This window comes from Felis catus, chromosome A2 (assembly GCF_018350175.1).
Source record: "Felis catus isolate Fca126 chromosome A2, F.catus_Fca126_mat1.0, whole genome shotgun sequence".
NCBI lineage: Eukaryota > Metazoa > Chordata > Mammalia > Carnivora > Felidae > Felis > Felis catus.
Genome location: NC_058369.1, coordinates 77,297,410 through 77,310,052, shown reverse-complemented (window position 1 = coordinate 77,310,052; position 12,643 = coordinate 77,297,410). Strand labels below are relative to the sequence as shown.

General features: G+C 39.6%; 1 protein-coding gene across 4 annotated transcripts in view; it reads left to right on the top strand.

The window, feature by feature from the left end:
• The window catches only part of SLC26A4 (solute carrier family 26 member 4), a 66,650-nt gene extending 56,654 nt beyond the window's left edge, over positions 1-9,996 (top strand). For all 4 annotated transcript variants that reach the window (XM_045052255.1, XM_003982649.6, XM_019825339.3 and 1 more), the window contains 4 exons: positions 3,240-3,294; positions 4,392-4,537; positions 6,999-7,082; positions 9,307-9,996. In XM_045052255.1, coding sequence (XP_044908190.1) covers positions 3,240-3,294; positions 4,392-4,537; positions 6,999-7,082; positions 9,307-9,330 — 309 coding nt within the window. In that variant the 3' untranslated portion in view covers positions 9,331-9,996. The remainder of the gene's footprint in view (positions 1-3,239; positions 3,295-4,391; positions 4,538-6,998; positions 7,083-9,306) is intronic.
• The last annotated feature ends 2,647 nt before the right edge of the window (positions 9,997-12,643 follow it).

Sequence of the window (12,643 nt, the reverse complement as noted above, 5' to 3'; positions counted from 1 at the left end):
TCTCTCTCTCTCAAAAATAAATAAACATTAAAAAATAAAATAAAATAAAGACAACCATGTGAAGTGCTCCAAAACAGACTAATTAGGGTCAACTTGACTGCAAGTGTCAAGTTTAGGTGAAGCTGCAGGTTGTAGTAAGAGGGTCGGAGAGAAAAGCAGGGTCAAGGTACTGACAATCAGATGTAATAACATGGAAATGACCCCAATAGGTGAAGGGGATTAAGATTACACTTCTCTTGATGAGCACTGAGGCATATATGGAACTGCTGAATCCCTATTTTGTACACCTGGAACTGATATGTTAACTACACTGGAATTAAAATTTAAAAATGTTTAAAGTCTATTTAAAAACTTTGGAAATGAAACCCTAACTGAGGTTTAGCCTAGTTGGGGCTTTCTGGCTGCCTCTGCAAGGGCAGGAAATGATTCCACGGGGTGGATAGTAGGCAGGTTAGGCAGAAAAAGTGATTATACTTGACAGAAGAGTTCAAGAATATGCTGACAGTTGCAGGGCTCCTGGTGGCTCAGTTGAGCATCTGACTCTTGATTTTGGCTCAGGTTGTGATTCCCAGGGTCGTGGGATCAAGCTCCACATTGGGCTCCATGCTGAGTGTGGAGCCTACTTGGGATTCTCTTTCTGTCCCCACTGTCCCTCTTCCTTGCTTGTGCTCTCTCTAAACACACACACACACACACACACACACACACACACACATACACACACACTGACAGATTCTATTCCAGTTCTTTTAGAAAACCTGGCTATTATAATGCTAATTTGAGAACATAAATGAAAACATAAATCTTATTCTTTACTGTGTACTTTACTCTCGCCTTTGGTTCAGATCCATTGTAGATTGTATTGGGCAAAGGGTTTAATGAATTACTTTTGGGGAGAGTACTAACTTATCTACTGCCAGGATATTTCCCACACCCACACCTATTTATTTATATCTCCAAACAGAGGTCTTGATTTTTTTCCCCTTAAAATGTGAAGTTCTCTTTTATTATTGCCCATAGTTCTCATGTCTTGATTTTTTGTTTTTAATTTTTACATTTTTACTGAAATATAATTAACATACAGTATAACATTAGTTTCAGATGAATAATGTAATGATTCAACAAATTCTATACATTATTCAGTGCTCACCACAATAACGGTACTCTTAATTTCCTTTATTCACCCTTCTCCCCTCTGGCAACCCACCAGTTTGTTCTCTGTATTTAAGACTCTGGGGTTTTTTTGTTTGTTGGCTCATTTGCTTTGTTTCTTAAATTCCACATATGAGTGAAATCGTATGGTATTTGTCTTTCTCTGACTTATTTCACTTAGCATTATGAGTGATGTTGAGCATCTTTTCACGTGTCTCTTTGTCCATCTATGTTGTTGCAAATGGCAAGATCTCATTTTTTTTTTTATGGCTGAGTAATATTCTTGTGTGTGTGTGTGTGTGTGTGTGTGTGTGTGTGTGTGTGTGTGTGTATACACCACTTCTTTACCCATTCATCTATTGATGGACCCTTGGGTTGCTTCCATATCTTGGCTATTGTAAATAATGTTCAATAAACAGAGGGGTGCGTATATCTTTTTGAACTAGTGTTTTTATTTTCTTTGGGTAAATACCCAGTAGTGCAATTATCAGATCATTTGTTATTTCTATTTTTCATTTTTTTAGGAACCTCTGTACTGTTTTTCACAGTAGCTGCCTGCACCAATTTATATCACCGTCAACAGTACACAAGGGTTCCTTTTCCTCCACAGTTTTTTCAATGCTTGTTAATTTTTGTCTTTTTGATATTAACCATTCTGACAGGTGGAAGGTGATATCTCATTGTGGTTTTCATTTGCATTTCCCATGATGAGTGATGTTGAGCATCTTTTCATGTGTCTGTTGGCCATTTGTAGGTCTTCTTTGGAAAAACATCTATTCCGGTCCTCTGCCCATTTTTAATCAGATTATTTGGGGTTTTGGGTATTGAGTTGTATACGTTCTTTCTCTATTTTGGATATTAACCCTTTATTGGGTGTATTATTTATGAATATCTTCTCCCATTGAGTAGGTTGCTGGGTTTTGAGTTTTTCTGTGTGTATGGTGTAAGGTAGGAGTCCAGTTTCATTCTTTTGCATGTAGCTGTCCAGTTTTCCCAACAACATTTGTTGAAGAGACTGTCTTCCCCATTGTATATTCTTGCCTCTTTTGCCGTAGGTTAACTGACCACATAAGTGTGTGGGTAACCTGGGTGGTTGAGTTGGTTAAGCGTCCAACTTCAGCTCAGGTCATGATCTCGTGGTCTGTGGGTTTGAGCCCTGCGTCAGGCTCTGTGCTGACAGCTCAGAGCCTGGAGCCTGTTTCAGTTTCTGTGTCTCCCTCTTCTCTCTGCCCCTCCCCCACTTGCACTCTGTCTCTCTCTCTCTCTCAAAAATAAACAAACATTTAAAAAAATGACCATTTAAGTGTGGGGTTATTTCTGGGCTCTCTATCTTGTTCCATTCATCTATATGCCTATTTTTGTGCCTGTACCATACTGTTTTGATTACTAGAGATTCGTAGCATATCTCAAAATCCTGGATTATGATACCTCCAGCTTTGTTCTTATTTCTCAATATTGCCTTTGGCTGTGTCTTGAGTTTTTTAATTAAATTTTTTATTTTGAGATAATTGTGGATTCACATGGAGTTTTAAGAAATAATGCAGAGAGATCCTATGAAACCCTTATCCAGTTTCTCCCCCTGGGAACATCTTGCAATGCCATAGAACAGAAATCATAATCAGGATATTCACATTGAAACAGTCAAAATACAGAGACCTTTTTAGGTCAGTTTTACACTTGGAATCCGATGGCCACATATCCATACGCCTGTATCTTCCATTGCAAGATACAAATGTATGCTCTTGTCTCTAATCAGCAGGGACTGTGTTAGGAAGCCTCCTGTATGCCCCTCTTTCCTTTCTTCCGCAAACATTCTTTAATCACCTCTGTGCTGTTGAGCCCTGTGCTGTTGTGCACTGGATTTACCACCTCTTGAGATGGTCTTTTCATCCCTAATCATACCACCACTGTAGGTTGAAAACTTCTGTGGTTTTCCAATAATGAACTTTCCTCCAGTAATCAACTTTCCTTAAAGTCCTGATTAACCATGAAAGTGTTCAAGTTTCTCCTGAGCGAGTAATTGAATGCTACTGAATTATGGGCAGATGAAGTCACTCATTGTTACAAATTCTTTTTTAAATTTTTAGATTGTCAAAGAATTTCAAAGAATTGATGTAAATGTGTACTTTGCATCGCTTCAAGGTAAATGCATGCACAAACATATCTACCTATAAGACTTTCTGCTGAGCCCTTTCTTCTACCTTGGGAGTGTGGGTACATGATGTCCAAAGAGCCTTTTTTTCAAACTATTTTTTATTGTGGTAAAAGATGTATAGCATAAAATTTGCCATTTTGGTCATGCTGATGTGGACAATTAAGTCAGTGGCACTAAGTACAGTCACAATGTCGCACAGCCATTACAGCTATCAATTTCCAAAATTTTTCAGTGCCACAAACAAAAACCCTACCCATTATGCAATCACTCGGAGGGCCTTTTTGAAACCTGGAAAAATATTACTTCCAATCTGTGCAGTAGAGCTGGTAATCCGTGGAAATGTATGTCCTGATAACAGTACAGGGCCAATGGAGAAAATTTACCATGGGGATGACTTAGGTTCTTTAGAAGCAGAGGCTCCTCTAGGGTCTGAGTCTGTGTCTCTCTATGTACGAATGTATGTGTATAGGAAAATGCTAGTGCTCAGACTGAGTTCTCTAGAAATAGGCCCTGAGATAAAGATTCTTGGGCAAGTGACTTATTGAGAGTATACATGAGAAATTCATGCAGGACTGCTGGAGGCAGCATAGGGCAAGGGAAGAGGCTGGACAAAGACATTGTTTTAGAAGTCTACCTTAGCCTGAGTTTGAAAGGAACACAAAGCAGGAAAAGCATCAGAAGTTTACCCTTCCTTGAGGTAAGGGGGCCAGCCTTTTTACCCTCATATCAGTGAGTAAAAGGCTGTAGGCCACCCAAGGTTGGGGTGTAAACCAGTGACCAAGGAAAGTTCTTCAGAGAAAGGCACAGCTGTGAGTCCTTATAACAGCCAGGCTCATCATGGCAGCCTGAGGACGGGTACCCTGGCAAAACCACGTGCTTGTGAGCCGAGGCTGTCTACCACAACCAGTTATGGCATAACCATTCCCTGTGCTTCTGGAAAAGAAACTCAGTCAGTTTAGAGCAGGGTCACATTTTGAAAATGAGGGGAACAAAATGAAAAGGAGGGGCTGACAAAATTTAGTATTGGCTGATGTTACGAACATGTGTTTTGCTAGAGACTGAACATCATCTCTTTCTTTTGAAGATCATGTGATAGAAAAACTGGAGAAATGTGATTTCTTTAATGATAACATTAGAAAGGACATATTCTTTTTGACGGTCCATGATGCTGTCCTCCATCTACAGAACCAGGTTAAATCCCAAGAGGTTCAAGATTCCATTTTAGAAACGGTAAACATTTAAGCTTTCTCCATAAGTATCTTTCCTAAACTACGATGATTTCTGTAAAGAGCAAAAGATTTTCACAAATCTACACCTGAATCACAGTCTAGTAGGATTTGGGGCCATCTGCCTGATTTCTCAGGGCCTCAGTTTTTTTCATCAGTAAAATGGGAGTAAAAACATTTACCTCACGGGGTTAATAGGATGACTAAATAAGATAGTTTATAGGAAAGCACCTGGTAGCACCTGGTGCATACTTATTTTACAACGTGTGAGCTTACTAATAAAAGTAGGCATTCACTGTAATAATGCCTTTTTAGAATACAGATGGCGAATCTTGGATTTTCTGTGATATGGGTATACAAAGGCACAATTATATATATAATTTAAATTTTCAGCCATCTGGAAAACCTCAGTGATAAATGTCTTTAAATAGAATCCTTTAGGTCATAACTGATCTTTGAAAAAGAAAAAAAGAAAAGTCATGAGTCAGCCCAGAGTTAATAATTTCCCAGAAAAGAGAATAGACCCTGGTTTCCCATGAGCTTCCTTATTTTGTCAACTATCTTGACACATACCCCGGACAGCCAGGCATTCCGGGCTGGGTCACTGGGCTGAGTCACTGGGCCTGGCCCAAGAACCTCTTCTCTCATGGACCCTCTGACAGTGAATTTGAAAAATTAAAACAAACACTTATAAAATAACAACACTAGTAATTATTCCAGTGACACAATGTACTATATTTTTAATTGCTTCCTTCTTTTCTAAAATTCAGATGAGCAAGTTTTTATTGTATATTGGAAGTTAATGTTTGAAGTAAAACTAGCTGAGAAAACAATAGTGCATTATTCTTTTTAGCTCTTGTTAGTGGAGAGGCCTCTTAATGCTGGGGGGTGGGGGGTGGATATTAGCTCTAAATACCAAGGTATGGATCTTACATACAAAAAAAAAAAAAAAAAGGTAGTAAAATCACAAATCTCAAAAAAAAAAAAACAAAAAAAAAAGAAGAAAAGGAAAGCAAGCTACGTGAAAGATGCTCATCTTAGAAAACTCATAAACTTTGCTCTACTTTCTAACTTAAAATCCTCTAACTCACAGGTAACAAAACCAAAGCAGGATCATCCAAAACATCTAAAAAGCAAACAAACAAAACAAAACAAAGAAAGCACCTCACTTAAAAGTATCTAGACCTGAGGTGTCAAATTCTTTCTCAACCTGAAAATGGTTATTTTGTTATTTGTTTATACCCTACTTCCGATTTAGGCTCTCAGGCCAGGAGTATCACAGAAACCACTAACCAAGCATGCCCCTCCCAGGGCTAGACTCCATCTTGTCTGCCATCAGGGAGGCATTGAGAGTGGCTGAGATGGATTTTTTGACCCTGAACAAATGTTAGACTGCATATAAATGAGTGCTTCTATCATACACCTACCAGGTCACTGGATAGGAGGATGAGCGCTACTGGTGACCCATTATACCAGGAACCTTCTACCTTCTATGTGACTTCAGTGTCTAGCACAAAGTCCCATATGTGGTAGATGTCTAGCAAATGATGATCACTCTTGCCTGTGGTACTTTCCTTTCCTTCAGGAAGTGTAACTTGCATATTATGGAGATTGCGGATGCAATGATATGACCCTCTCCCTGTCCCTTTATTTGACCATCACAGGGATTATCCCAGGATAGCCTCAACTTGTGGTTACACCCAGCCTCTAACTTTCCCATTATGTCATGACCATCCGCAACAGAGGACAACAAGTCCCTGATGCATTTCTGCACGAGCAAAGAGAATTGGGTTATTTATGTCTGAGGTGGAAAGTAGCTGAAAAGCACTTTGAAACATCACTCTTGTCTGGGTACGCATTTGGAGTTGCTTTGGAAATATCCTTCTTCACACATAAAACAAAGCCCAAATTGCTATTGGTTTCCTCTGTGTGGAAGGTTAAATTGCACGTTACTGCTAAAAAGCAGAACTTTCCCCCAAAACCAACTGGGTCCATACACTCTGGTCTTCCACCTCCAGTAAAATCTCCATCCAGTTCAGCGGGGGACTGTTCATTGTCATCAGTCACAAGCCCTCCGCTGGGCATTCGCTGTATACTCGAGGGTGTACTAAGTGCTCTCAGCTCAGCCATTGAAAGAAAAACACAACTGAGTCCTGAGTCATTTAGGCAGACAGGGTGACTCTTAAGAGGTACACACTTCAGAGGTTGGAGAAGAGAGCTGAAAAGGAGGTGAGACAGTGGAGAACGGTGCCAGTTCACACTTGAATGTGAAAAAATAGTATGGGGAAAAATTCTACGGTGGGAAATGCAGAAGAACAAGAAAGCTGTGAAGGATTTTGCGGTATGTAGATCATAGATGAGAAACACCAGCAAAGCGTCAGATAATTTTCTGTGGGGTGTCAGGTGGGCTTGATGCGCTGATGTCATTATCGTTCCAATAAATATTCTCTGTTCTCTTGGTCAAGATTACGCTCATCCAAGACTGTAAAGATCCCCTTGAATTAATGGAAGCAGAGCTGATTGAAGAAGAACTTGATGTCCAGGATGAGGTATGGTCATTAGTTTCTTTCAAAGAAAATAATTTGGATTAAATCTTGAATCAACAGAATAACACAAATAGTGACTATGTCTGATTAAAACAATTCAGGGGAAATAATTAAGAAAAAATACCAGAAGGATGGCTTCATAGAAAGGGGAAAATGGTGGAAAACAAGAATTATCCCTTGGGGGCATTAAGTACTTAGGGACCCTTTGCCCCAGGTATGTAGGCATGATCAGTGACTAGAAGCAGCCAGCACACTGGTCCTGATTTTCTACCTAAGCCTCCCCACACATCCTCTTCCTTTCCTACCTAAGGCCAGGGAGTTTCATAAGCTTCAAGAGAAGTATGTGAGGCACAGGACCCTTTCTTTATCTGACTGATTATGGTAAACAGGACACTCCATTCAAGACTGATGCCATGTATTTCTCATGCTCTTGGGATATCAGACTCTTCCTAAGAACCTTGACCGAAGCGTAGTATCTGACTGAACTCTATGGCTCCACCATCAAGTAAGATGGGGCCCACAAAGGAAGAGCATAGAAACTTTAAGGTTGAAAGATGTCTTGGAATATCAAGACATCCACATACTAGCCTTGTGCAGAGATCTCTCCTAGTCCATCCCCAAGGATGTTGACTTAGCTTTTGTGTGAACATTTCCAGATATTGGCAACTGGTAGCTTTTCAAGGGAGTTTTTTACATGGTTGGATGTCTCCAAGTGTTAGTTTTGCTTACAAAACTAGATGCAGCCTTTCTTTAGTAACTACCCAGTGGACTGAGATCTGCCTTCTGTAGCAACACAAACCCTCCCACTGAACAGCCCTTACATATTTGACGGTAGCTCTCATGTTCCATCAGACTCTACTTCAGGCTAGATTCCTCCAGTTCCTCAGACACAAAATTCCTCAGACACAAAATTTGTCAATGCTTCTCTAGTGAAAAAGGGGACATAAGATCCCAGATGGAGTCAGGTCAGCATGGAGATTATGCAACCACCATCTACCTTGATCTTGTCAAGATATGTCTATTACTGTGACTTTAAAATGTATTTATTTTCATTGCAGCCACATCAAAATCTTGGCTACTATCGAGCAAGGGGCCAACAACAAACTTGGGCATTTTACACAAACTATGGCCCAGCTAGGCTCCCCATTTATATTTATATAATTGAGTTTTGACCCTAAAGCAGGGTTACACATATTTTTGCCAGACTACATCTTGTTGGTTCTAGTTTGTGGATACAGTTTCGAATTCTGAACTCCTCACCTGCATACGAACTCTCCATCCTACTGGCGTCATATGCAAATCTGATCAGCTTGCCTTCTCTGCCTTATTCCAGATCTTGATAAACATGTTTTTCTCAACATTCGAACCCCTATGGTAAAATCAGGTAGTGTGGAGAACAGGCGGAGATTTTTGTGGAGAAAATACATTGCTAGGGTGAAAATCAGAGGTCCTACCTCCTTAGTCCACCAGCTTAGCAAGTCTAAGAATGTCATTCTTAGCCCAACATGGGGCTTGAACTCATGACCCTGAGATCAAGACCTTGGCTGAAATCAAGTCAGATGCTTAACTGACTGAGCCACCCAGGTGCCTGGGGATGTCATTCTTGAGCTTAGAAGTACTTCCGGCTCTAGCAGTTTGTGATTATGGTTATAAGGCTGACTTAGTGGTGTAAACACTCATCAAAATTGGGAGTTAGGAAGTTGCCACATTACAGAAGTATTTTTGGATTGCCCTATAAACTAACGGCATCTTTATTCAGGTAATGGATTAGAGGATCATTCGGGTAGGGTACCTGTAGCTAGCAAAGGAATACAGTGGAGTGGTTTTAAAAGTATGAGCTTTAGAACGAGGCAGATTTGTGTGCTAGTCCCAAATCTGCTACTCACCGGCTGTGTAGCCCAGGGAAAATTACTTGCCGTGTCTTCATTTTAGTTCCTTCATGTGAAATAGAAACAGTACAACAGAGTTGTACAAATTAAAGGATGCAAGCAAAGGAATACTAGTCTCTTGTACATAGTAAGTGCTCAATAAACAGTACTTACTGTTTCTAAAGAAATCCAAGTGGAGAGTAACGAGGTACAAAATTAAGTTTTTACCCCATGCACACCTAGGATGAGTAGACGTGAGTAACCCAAACTATGAAATCCTGTTTGTAAAACACAGAGATAATGTAGACCAAAGGAGAATTCATTCGTATGAACGTTTCATTTCCCCTTTGTTTCCACAGGCTATGCGTAGCCTTGCTTCCTGAAAGTGGGCTCAGGAGGTTGCTATAAGCCGGGACTGCAAGGCAGAATTTACCCACCAACGTAATTCTATGCAAACATTTTCTGCATGGACTATTTCTTTGGCCTTGAGACACTCATTCTCTTTCCATTCGATTTTTTTTTATATCTTTTTTTTTTTTAACTTCTTAGCCAATGAAAGAGAACGACTAAGATTTATTTTTAAGGCTTGATTTATAAAGTAAATAGCTTACCTCTACAATGCGCAAAACGGTGAAGATTATCCAGGTGATTTAGCAATGTCCAGGATCTGCTGATGTTATGCTGCTGTTCCTTCATATCAGATTTGCTAACAGTGCTCTAGTGGGGACTGGTGTACCCCTGTTTAGTCGGGGTAAGTGTGCCCCAACAGTCTCTGTGGGCAGGTGAGTCGGGAAGGATTATCGTAAGAAAAAATCAATTTCTGACTGACCGCGATTCCCATGAGCTGCATCGATCACAGTGTATGGTGGCACTGAATAAATGAAGAAGTTTAATCATTAATGCATTCGTCAATAAAGGTCTTCAAAAACCACTTTTAGTGAATACATCAACAAAGTTTTTAAAATGCAAATTTAGTACTCAATAATCAGTGTTATTATATGTGACCAGATTAAAAAAAAAAAGGGTCACTTAAAAGGTTCAGAAATAGGCTGATCTATTTTAGGGGTGCCTGGGTGGCTCAGTCGGCTAAGCATCTGACTTCGGCTCAGGTCATGATCTCACGGTTCGTGGGTTCGAGCCCCGTGTCGGGCTCTGTGCTGACAGCTCAGAGCCTGGAGCCTGCTTCTGATTCTGTGTCTCCCTCTCTCTCTGCCCCTCCCCCGCTCATGCTCTGTCTCTGTCTCAAGAATAAACATTAAAAAAAATAATAATAAAAGTTTCAGAAACAGGCTGATCTATTTTAGAAACACTGATTCAGAGGAGTGAAGCAATGAGATTATTGTGGCTTGTAGAAATCATATTTGATATGATAATAATCATGGATCACAGTTAAGATCAAATACAATGTATGACAGGGGCGCCTGGGTGGCGCAGTCGGTTAGGCATCCGACTTCGGCCAGGTCACGATCTCGTGGTCCGTGAGTTCGAGCCCCGCGTCAGGCTCTGGGCTGATGGCTCAGAGCCTGGAGCCTGTTTCCGATTCTGTGTCTCCCTCTCTCTCTGCCCCTCCCCTGTTCATGCTCTGTCTCTTTCTGTCCCAAAAATAAATAAATGTTGAAAAAAAAATTTTTTAAATACAATGTATGACAGATTATCTCTAGCTTAAACATGCAGCTTTAATTTACCTGAGTTTATAGAAATGATCTCTGTCTACAGGTCTATAGAGGTATGTTCTACTTAAAATCTAATGTAAAAATTGTGTTATTTTGAACAAAAAAAAACCCTAATTTTGATACATTTATAAGGCTGAGTTGATAGTTTTCTCTAAAATTTTAGCAAGATGTAAAGCAAGTGATCTTTAACAGAATTCTGAACACTTTTCCAAACACAAACAAAGTAAATAAATAAAAAGTGAACAGCCTGATTATAAATCTATGTTTAAAATGAGTTTTTAAAGGGGTGCCTGGGTGGCTCAGTCAGTTGAGCGTCCCAACTTCAGCTCAGGTCATGATCTCACAGTCTGTGGGTTCGAGCCCCGCGTCAGGTTCTGTGCTGACAGCTCAGAGCCTGGAGCCTGTTTCCAATCCTGTGTCTCCCTCTCTCTCTGCCCCTCCCTCAGTCTCACTTTGTCTCACTCTGTCTCTCAAAAATAAATAAATATAAAAAAAATTTTTAAATGAGTTTTTAAAGATGGAGCATTCTAAATGAGCTCAATATCAAAAGAAAAAAACTTGTTTGGACTATATACATAGAAAATACATAGTTTTTTAAAAAGTTTATATATTTATTTTTGAGAGAGAGGGAGAGAGAGAGAGTGTGAGAGCGGGTGAGGGAGGGGCAAAGAGAGAGGGAGAGAGAGAATCCCAAGCAGGCTCTGCTTTGTCAGCACAAAGCCCGATGTGGGGCTCGAACTCACCAAACCATGAGATCATGACCTGAGCCGAAACCAAGAGTCAGACACTTAACTGACTGAGCCACCCAGACATCCAGAAAATACATAGGTTCGTAAAAATCCGTATTTTAAACCAGAACATTTTGCGTCTTTTATTTTTAATCTTTTCTGAGTGCCAACAATTTTCTAGGTATTATATATAATACATAGGCTTTAGTCCCAAGGACTATTACCATACATTTCACACTGGAATGAATGAAGTTGTACTTAAATTTGAGGGGAAAAGAAATACTCAGGTCCCCAACTGAGACGCTGTTTTGCCTGGTTGAGAGTTACATTGTACCTCTGGCACAAAACGTGTGAAATTCTCAAATGTGTTTGGCTATTCAAAGGCAGTATGTCTTCTCCCCGTTTTTCTTCTTAAATACAATCAGAAACAAGTTATCTACTTCGGAAGAATTATTTTCAGTGATCACACCACACTGGTTACCTAAAGGTGGCCCCATCATCTCTCCTAACTCCCACACGTTCTGCTTCTGCATATTAGAATTCAAGTGAGTTGCAATGGATTGGGATGTTGCAATATTCTTTCACGCTCATGGGTTGTACTGTCCTCCGCTGATATAGAACATTGTCTCTTTTGGGAATAGCCTAAACAGGGTTATAATATTATCTCATTTCCACATCAATACCTGCCTATAAAAGCGACAAATCTTATAAGATTGAATATAACAGTCTTGCAAAAAATGGATGAATGTCTCTGTTCGATTGAGGAAATATGCACTGCCCTTTTGCTCATTAGTTGAAGGACATACCAAACTTAAATTTTACAATAAGGCTAGAGTTTTGTAAAATCATGGGTCCCACTCGTAAGACCACAGTCTATCTGACTTGTTTCCCAAGGACACTCTAGGGATGCTGTCTTTTCTGTGCATGTTGTGAATAGTAACCATACTTTTAAATCTGTGTTGTCAAGGACAATTTTACTTGAAATTAAGGTTGTCTTTTGTTATGTTTTTTTTTTTAACCTATAGGATAAGATTCCAGTGTTGTATGTGAATGTCTATAACAAATAAAAAAATCAAATTGTGTACATTTGGAAATATTTGCACATATTTTTTATTAAATGTAAAGTTGCCTTTGAAACTACTCCGATGTGTCCTTTCTGAACAAAACTATTACATCTTATAAAAATGCTACCTTTTAAGTTTGCCATTACTTTTATCACCCCTCATTTTGATGTATTCTTTATATCTCCAGTTCTATTTGTTTATGTGCAGTGTCTTTTAGTAAAGACTTACCAA